General features: G+C 41.8%; 1 protein-coding gene and 1 long non-coding RNA gene across 2 annotated transcripts in view; one reads left to right on the forward strand and one right to left on the reverse strand.

The window, feature by feature from the left end:
* TRPC3 (transient receptor potential cation channel subfamily C member 3) overlaps positions 1-7,572 on the forward strand; it is a 55,959-nt gene extending 48,387 nt beyond the window's left edge. Inside the window, exons 11-12 of the mRNA XM_081021916.1 lie at positions 3,205-3,280; positions 6,383-7,572. Of these exons, the coding sequence (XP_080878042.1) occupies positions 3,205-3,280; positions 6,383-6,525 (219 nt within the window). The 3' untranslated portion in view covers positions 6,526-7,572. The remainder of the gene's footprint in view (positions 1-3,204; positions 3,281-6,382) is intronic.
* Positions 643-3,220, reverse strand: LOC308485929. The gene is made up of 2 exons (XR_013990876.1): positions 3,140-3,220; positions 643-791 (listed from the first exon to the last, which is right to left on the reverse strand). It is a non-coding gene; the product is annotated as an uncharacterized lncRNA (long non-coding RNA).
* Positions 7,573-9,551: the final 1,979 nt, after the last annotated feature.

A 9,551-nucleotide genomic window follows, 5' to 3' on the forward strand; every position in this document is an offset into this window, starting at 1 on the left:
GTTAATAGCTTAGCACAGAGCTTGCAGGAAGGAATCATTTTCCTGCTTGCTGCTATTTTCACTGCTCTGATGCCAAACCCCCAAATGACTTATTAAAACTTGGGTGAGTTTCGAGGTTGTGTGGCAGAAACTGCTGGGAGAAAATGCTGAGAAATGTGCCAGCAAATTTATTGCTGATAAGCTGCACACCCCTGGACTGTAGCCCACAGTGATTTCACTCAGGAATATTCAGTTAATTAATTGAATGGTTCATTTTAATTAATTGACCTAATTCACGAGTAAGTGCATTTTGTATATCTGCATTATGAAAAACCTTTAGAACCATCAAAATTTCAGATTCTCCAAGTGTGTGGCCAATACACCAACCACCAAAGAGGGAAGTATTAGAAGGCTCGGGAGAACATAAACATTTGGAGCAGTGTAACAGCTTTTGGGGGGGGAGCCCTAAGGGTAGCAGGAAAACATTAATTTTTTTTTAACTTAGTGAGAACAGATAATGCTCAGAGGCTGCCAAACCCTTGACAATTGGTGGTGGTGGACCCTGGAAAATCAGGGGGTGAGGAATAGAATGGTGTGTTCTGGAAAAGGGGCATGCTATGTGACTGGAATTCTAAACAGAAACACTGTGTATGCTGTAACATTGTGTTGCAAGCCCAATTTGTATTATTAAATGGAGAATGGAACAATTTCAGTTGTAAAACCTTAGATTTGGCTGATCAAAAGCTGGCACAGAAGGCTGAAAAGGTTAAGGCATAGGATGTGCTTTTGACTGTCTTTCTCAAAGTCCAGGCCTGCGGGTTCAAAGAAAAACGAGTTATAGCGCTGAAAGAACAGATTCATCAACATCATTTTAAAGCACCAGTTGTGTTGAATGCTAAGCTTACAGAACACTTTTCTAACAAAAGGTCAGAATGCAAGACAGACCATATTCAAAGGATCCAGGAGAGTGATGGAACATGAATAATTTAAATACCAATCTGCATAAACAAACACAAGCATATTATTCAGATACAGTGATATGAAAGATTTTTCCCATGCCCTTCTCTCTCTCCCTCTCCCTTTCTCTCTCCTGTTGACATAAGTCTGACCTTGAGCCATAGAATACCTGGGATTTTTATTTTCTGAATTGGAAATGCAGACCAGCTCTTCAGCGACTGCTATGATTGCATACAAGGGAGGGGAGTATGAATTCTGGCCCAGCTTGACAATTCCTGACAGAAGTCCTGGGGGGGGGGGGGAATTCTCCCCACTCACAGAAATGGCATGTGATGTGAGCACATTTTTGTTTGCTTGTTTTTTGTCCAGTGGACAAAAGGGTTACAAATGAAGCCAGAAACAGGTAGCAACAACAACACCATGAAGATCTCTGTAAAGCCCTAGCTGCATTGGCCCATATACTGGGACTTATTTATTATTTAATTCATTGAGGAGGCAACTTCCCGGGCTCCTGACTCTGTATTGTACATGCCAATGAGAGCAGATAACTCTGTGAAGCTGCCATAATGTTGCTTCTGGCTGAAGCCTTTGTCAGTTGTCCCTTTGCCATCACTATAAGTAAGACCTGAAAGAAAAGTGTGGCAGTTTATCTTTATCCCATAACATGAATGCTCTACTTCCAATGTTCCAACCATGTAGGCAGGAATGCCTTCCCCCAAAATTCAGTTCTGCAACCTGTAAGGGACTCGAGTGGTTCATTCTGCCCGTTCATTTTCCCTTTCAGTATTTTCTAAGTAACACTCAGCGTTCTATGGCTCAAGCTCAGGCTTTGTTGGGCGGTTTTGGGGAGATTAAACTCCTTTTGGGGTGTATGCACGTACTGTACTTTTTTTGGAACTTCTTTTGGCACTTAGGATCTCTTAAGGCAGTAGTTTTCAACCAGTGTGCCATGGCACCCTAGGGTGCCTTGAATGATGGTCAGGAGTGCTGCGAGCAACACTTGCTTCTGCCCCTATTTTCTTCCCTCCTTCCTCTGATGCCCTCTTGCGTCTCTGCCTCCCAAAGGCTTGCAAAGCTGTTTGTTGCAGCAGCACTGGCTACAAACCCCCAAACTTGGCCCTCCAGCTGTTTTGGGACTACAATTCCCATCATCCCTGACTAGTGGTCCTGTTAGCTAGGAATGATGGGAGATGTAGTCCCAAAACAGCTGGAGGGCCAAGTTTGGCCATGCCTGCTAGGCGAATGGTGCCTCTGGGGCTGGCCAGGGGATGCTGGTGCCAGGAGCTGAAGTGGCCTTGGAGTAAGCATGCAAGCAGGCAAGGGAGCTCAGCCTGTCAGCCAGTCCACCAGCCCTTGCTGTTGGGAATGGACAGACATGTCTCAGGCCCCTGTGGGGCAGTGTGACCTACATATGTAATAAATAAACAAATAAACAACAACAAAAGCCGCCTAAAACATAACCAATTTACAAGCTGAAACAAACTCATCAGTAGGATCCCTGCATCTGCCCTAGTTCTCGACGCCTTATCCTTTTACTACAAACCATTAAGTCTAATGGATGAGGTAGATAATAATAATAATTTAAAAATCCAGTGCCGCTACAAAACCTCCTTGCCTGGCTTTTCCAGAGTAATCAAGTTGCAGTTACATAACCCTTGTCTTGCAAAGTCCCAGACACGGTGCCAAAACACAATTGAACAGGAAGTGTTTTGTCACAGTCAGTGTATACTGTCCTCTTCTCTATGCTTGTTCATGGTGATAACCTTCCTCTTGTTTCTCAGTCCAGCCGCTTTGGCTCTTGGCACAGGGACACTGTGTTTGAGGGAGTGGTTTGACTTGAAGAAGTCATTCCCGCACAAAATGCCCCACCTCACGATTAAAAAGGTGGAATTCAATGAGCAACCTTTGCTGACACCTTGTGGTGAACAGGGGTTGCAGCCCTGAGAGGGAGCCTAAAGGTTGCAAGGTTTGTTTTTACGTATTTTCAGGGAGAAATAAGTGTATGGCAGATATTCAGGGTCCTTCTATTTACTGAAACAGCCAGGCTTGTGGTGCTCTATTATATCTGGTACTATCCATGTCTAGTTTGGGCAGGGGAGGGGAATTAAATGGCTCTGTGTGGCATCCTGTAGGGTCAGGATCTCTTCCAGTCTGTGTAGCTCTGTGAGTTGTATGTGTGAGAAAGAATTGATTGTACTGTTACCTTTATGACATTCAAAGCATCGTGAAATGATAAACAGTTGTGGTGTTGTTGTTTTTCTCCAATAGCAAATCATGAAGAGACTTATAAAACGTTATGTTCTGAAAGCACAAGTAGACAAGGAAAATGATGAAGTCAATGAGGGTAAGAGCTACTGCAGACTTCTTAATATACTTGTACAGTAGGAAGACTCTGAATGCTGTCCCAAAAATGTAGCTACTGAGTCAGATCATGGTGCAGTAACCGGTACACTTAGTGCCTTTTATTGACAATCATCACCTCTTATTTTGCTGCCCACAGCATTTTTATCAAGATATGAGTACTAGGCACCTTTGCCATTACACACACAAAAAGCACTGCCTATACCACAACTACAACTATACTTACAACCAGATGTTTTAGCAGAAATTGGGAGCAAGTCACACAGCAACTGTAGAAACATATTTCCTTTTATTTTTTTGAGGTGAGGTTAATTCTTGGTTCACCAGAAACTTAAATAAACTCTCTGCTGAAGCAGGCGTCATTTATTCGCTTTTTAAAATTCATTCAGAAATTTTATATACCGCTGGATGGTAAACAAAGCTCCAAGTGGTTTGCAAAAATATAAAGTAAAACATTAAAATTGTCAAGTTAAAAGCAGGCGTTTCAAAATATGCGTCATGTTAGCCATCTGTTGCACTGAATTCATGTATGATGTCAGGATAGGGGAAAGATTTGTGAATAGGGAACCTGTGGCCCTTTCGATGTTGTTGGAGTCCAACTCCTGTTAACCCTGACCATGGGCCAGGCTGGCTGTGGCTGATGGGAACTGAAGTCCCACAACACCTGGAGTGCCACAGTTTCCTTATCTGATTTAATTGGTGCCTTGAAGGTTTAAATAAATAAGTAAATAGCTAGAAGAGAAGGGGAGACTTTGAAGGAAACCCTTCACTGGTGGAACTGAAAACACTCTCACATTTTCTTACAGGGAGGATGTTAATATGCTTTCAAAAAGTAATTCCCAAATGTGTACTATGGGGAAAAGGCAGATTGGAGACTAAAAAATGCACTTGAAATAGAATGCATTGATTCACAGATGACATTAAAAAAACAACCCTCAGGAAACCTGAATTATGATTGTAAATCCACCTTTGTACATATGTGGCCACTGGCTGATTTAAAAACTTAATACAGACATACTGAAAATTGCCTTTCTGCCTTTCATAAATGTGCACTCATAATAGGAGAACAGCTCAGAAGCTATTTAAATGGTACAGGTGAAGTAATCTGTTTTAAGCTTAAGAAGGCTTTGCCGATAGCCATCTTCTATTCCAAACTGGAATAGGTTAGAGTCTTTAGTTATGAAAGATAATGTGATGGGGGATTAATACTTTGAGTGAAGGTTTCGATCTGCAGAAAAACCCTTCAGCAGCCAACTTACCCTCCAGAGATCTGGGGGATGCGAAAGAGAGATCCTTGCCTCTTTGGCTCCCAAGGTAAATATTTAAAATCATGAACCTGCCTCAGTCCAAACTCATGAAAATCTGTATGGAGGAAGCAATCCCAGGTGTTCTTTTTATTTGTCAGCTTATTGTAGGGGACATGCACATGTTTTCCCTGTAAAATCTCTTGAGCTAAATTAAACTTCTGTCAACAAATGTGAAGATGAATAGTTGCATGTGAATGCTATAAACTAATTCTGTAGAGCTGTAAACTCTGAACTGCTTTATTTTTGAATTGGACAAAATAAAGTAGTTTAAGACAAAGCAGCTAAAAATACTTAAAACCCCAAATACCAGTGGTAGTGACCTTTAAAAACATATCCACGTGAGCTGAATTCTCTTCTAAAATTAGCTAAGAAAAAATATGTGACCTTAATACCTCAAGGATGTTGCTTTGCTGCTGTAAGATATGAAATGTTTGCAAGAGTATGGGAAATACAATGAATGCTATTTGTCATTTTTGGCTTAGAAGCATGAGAGTTGCATCTTAGACCGTCAAGAGAATAAAAGCATACTTAGATTTTTGTTGAAGCTTATTTCTTCCACACATCACATGAAGACCACACACACAGAAAAGTGAATTGCAGTCCTTTAAAATGACCCAGTTACATTTATTTCAATCCAGTTTCTAATGTCTTGTTAGTCTACTGTTATATATATTGAGGACTGATTGGAATGGACACTTTTGAATTTTGCTATTAATTCTTCCCTTTGCACAACCTTGAGATTCCTCATCTTTTTCTCAAATGTCATACTTCTCAGAGCTGATGTTGGTTTCAATAGGTGGTGTATGCTAAGCATGACAAAGTCTGGATGCAACCCAGTGTATTTAACAGTCAGAAATTTGAATAATAAATTATTATAGCAGAGGTACTCCATTTGATAATGCATTTTTCGTGTGGATCTCGCCAAAGCTAAGCACCAATAAGTTCCATTAGATCAAAATGGGAGCATCAAGCATTTCAGGGGGGATGTAAAGCATTAATTTCAACCACTGAAATTAATAGTAATGTAAAAGTGATCAACTTTGGCTGGATTGTGTCTTGTGTTCAAAATGCAGTTAAATAATCAAACAGGTAGAGGACACATCATTGCTTGTTATCAGCCCCACCAGTTCAAAGAAGAATACAGTAAAAGCTTTAAGTAATCTAACTTAATAGTTCAGTAAAGCTTGCAGTCATAATGGAAACAAAAATAGATAATAATAATAAATTGTCCAGTAGCACCTTACAGACCAACTTAGTTTGTTCTGGTATAAGCTTTCGTGAGCATGCACACTTCTTCAGTCATAATGGAATTACTTATGTAAAGCAGCTCCTTATATAATTCATCAGCATAGGTTTAAAACATAAGAATATAAGAAGAGTCTGATGGATCAGGGCAGTGGGATACCTATTCCAGCATCCTGTTGTCAGTTGCCTATTGTAAGCCTGCAAGCAGGACCTAAGTAATAATAATATTATAATAATTTATTATTTATACCCCGCCCATCTGGCAGGGTTTCCCCAGCCACTCTGGGTGGCTTCCAACAAAATATTAAAATACAATGGTCTGTTAAACATTAAAAGCTTCCCTAAACAGGGCTGCCTTAAGATGTCTTCTAAAAGTCTGGTAGTTGTTTTTCTCTTTGACATCTGGTGGGAGGGCGTTCCACAGGGTGGGTGCCACTACCGAGAAGGCCCTCTGCCTGGTAGTATGCAGTACTACTTCAAATGCTTGGTCTTTGTAAGCTGTGTCAACAATTTTCTTTTTACCAATTACACAGGTGAACTTAAGGAAATTAAGCAAGATATTTCCAGTCTTCGCTATGAACTCCTTGAAGACAAGTCTCAAGCTACAGAGGAGTTGGCAATTCTCATCCATAAACTCAGTGAGAAACTCAACCCAAATTTAACGAGATGTGAATGATCTCAAATCCCTGGATTTTGACCACAGCACAAGTATTGGCAATAATATTTATGAGTGACTTATACTTGAAAATGTATTGTAGATTTTTAGCACTAAATAACTTTATGTACAGCTTTATTTGAAATACAGTCTTAGAAGATTTTATGAATTTACATGCAAAAAACCCATTTATTTAATGTGTATTATAAAGGATATTTTGCATTTATTTAATAAGGTGCAATTGTATCTAAACAATCTTGCATTGCAAATAGTTTTATCAATAAAATGTATATCATTTGCACTGAACAAAGAAAAAACAACACTGAAGACTAGGGCTGCAATCCTAAACCGGTTTACTAGGGAGGTAAACACGTTTAGGATTGTACTGCATATGTCCTCCACCATGCTGATGGGAGATGTAGTAACCAAAATACAGCCAGCTCAGTGAAAGATTACTTGAAGGTACTTTGCATATGATCCAGTTAAAATTAAAGCACGTTGAACTCCCATTGATTTCAGTGGCATGCGCTTCTCACACTGATGTAAAAAACAAACGGCACAATCCTGTGCATGTTTCCTTGGAAGCAAGTCCCCCACGTTTAGTGGGCCTTAGATTGCAATCTTATACATGCTTCCACTGAACTCACTGGAGCTTATTTTGGAGTGGACACGTATAGGATTGCACTGCTGCTTCCTAGTATGGATACTTGGACTAACCTTTTTAAGTGCTTAATTTTCACTGGATCACACCCCTTGATTTATCAGCTTTCTTAAGAAACAAGCCATGGCATGGACAACTGAATGTTTAATAGTGAAGATAAAAATGCGGCTATAATAGTAATAGTGCCGTTAAAATTACCTATACCTATGTAAGTTTGCATATTTGCTTTCAGAATAGGAAGTATTTTTTTTTTACTTCTAACTAATGTGAACTGTCAAAATATACATTTTCATGTGGTGAAGATGATTTTTTAAAATTTAAGATACTATGCAGGGCTGATATTTTGTTACATTTGTTCTAAATAATGCCTCTGATGCGTACTTGTTAAATAAAATATTCATACTTTATTGACTCTTATTTTATTTTTAATACTATGTCAGTAGTGAGTAGGAATGCTCAAGCAGATTGAGGGGAAGGGGATGGATGGATGGAGGATTGGTGCAAACAACCTGGAACTACAGGGCTGAGGAATTGGTTTAATGCAGGGCGTGGGAACAAAAGAAAATCAGTCAAATCTGGAACTGCAGTCCTCTAGTACAGGGGTGTCTAAACTTTTTTCAAAGAGCCAGATTTGATGAAGTGAACATGCGTGAGGGCTGACCATTTTGCCTGACATTATTTGAACCATTAAAATTAAATGCAAATTGTTAAAGTTCATAGCAGAGAATGTCTTCTCACACAAATATGCTGGGCCAAACAAACTCAGCATTTTCTTAGCCAATGTGCGAATCTCTTGAAGCCGGCTCTTATCCAGTTGGCGATAAAAGTTCACAAGAGAGCGCTGTTGGTGACAACCACGTTACTCAGTGTCATAATGGAGCTCAATGAGCTCGAGCTGCAGCTGATCTGGAGCATCATTGGGGTCAACAGAGAATGGAGAGGAGAAAAGGCTGGTCTCCTTTTCAATAGCAGCAAAATCCTGAAAGTGCTGTTTAAACTCCCCAGCCAGAGATGCAATGTCTGCTGCATACCTGCTCGTTTGCGCACTGATATTTTCCTGTGGAAAACACTTCATTATTTCCTGCAACGCTGAAAAATGTATGGTATTGGGCTGTGTTTGTGACAATTGCCTTTGGAAAAGTTGCAGCTTTGTTCCAAAGGCTTTGAGGTGTGAATAAAGCTGGTTCACCGCGGCATCTTTCCCCAAAGACTCGTGCTCAGTACATTCAGATGCTTTGTTATGTCACACATTGATGCCCGTAACATAACAGTGTGTGGGAGAAGGAGACTTGATTAGGAGTCTGGGAAAGGTTAACCACCACAAAGGCTCCCTTTCGAGATTCCACTTCCAGGTGTGCTGCTGGGAATGGGACAGTTCCAAAATCTTGTAAGAGGCAGAGTCACACGCACACAAAACTCCCAATTTTGCCTTCTCCTCAGACCCATCGCTTCTGTGCCTTTCCCGTCAGCAACCTTGGCTCGGATCTAGGGGGCAGCTGAGAATCTTAACTTCTCTTCTCAGTGGGTCAATGCCAACCCCCTGGCTGTCAGCCTCAGAGACGGTGGGGGCGTCAACAGTAAGGAACTGCAAGCCTTTCCCTCTCTTAATTGACATCTTTCCACAGGGCCTGCAAGACAGAGCTGTTCCACCAGGCCTTTGACTGTAAACCTCATAGAACTCTAGCCCAATGGTTGCCATTAATTTGATTCTGGATTTGTTTTAGAATGACTTTCTATTAATTGACTGTGATTTTATATAAACTGTGCTATTTTTACTGTTGTAAGCCGCTCTGCGCCCGGCTTTGGCTGGGGAGGGCAGGATATAAATACATTATTATTATTATTACCCCCTCACCGCCACAACATCCGTCCGTTCTTCTAAAAACCCCGCCTGCTTGGGGTGGCAGATGCCTGCGCCATCGCGACCTCCCCCTCCCCACCTCCTCGACCTCCAGCAGCCCGACCCACCACCTGCCCGGCTCCATCCCTCGCAGTGCGCTCCAGGTGCCCAGCTGCGTCTCTCCTTGGTCAGATTCACCTGCCTAGGGCACCAACCAGCAGCACAGAGCGCGGGGCGGCGGCGGGACAGAGACCCGGGTGGTCCAGCGGGCGATATAAATAACATTATCTGGGCAAGCAGGGACCTTTCTGCCCAGGGACAGCTCTGCTGCCCGGCTCAAATAGCCCTGCTCCCTCCGGGGGAGGGAACAGAGGGAAGGGCGGGGAGGAGGCGCCTGCCCTGCATTGCAGCACAGCGGCCTCCGCAGTACTTTTTGTGTGCAAGACCTCCTTTGCTTTTATGCAAGATGTGTTCGCCTTTCCCCGCGGGATGAGCAGCACCGCGTCGCCATGAGATCCCCCTTGCTTTCCGAGATGACTTTCGACT

The sequence above is a fragment of the Podarcis pityusensis genome, assembly GCF_964106645.2.
Source record: "Podarcis pityusensis genome assembly, chromosome: 9".
In the NCBI taxonomy this organism is placed as follows: domain Eukaryota; kingdom Metazoa; phylum Chordata; class Lepidosauria; order Squamata; family Lacertidae; genus Podarcis; species Podarcis pityusensis.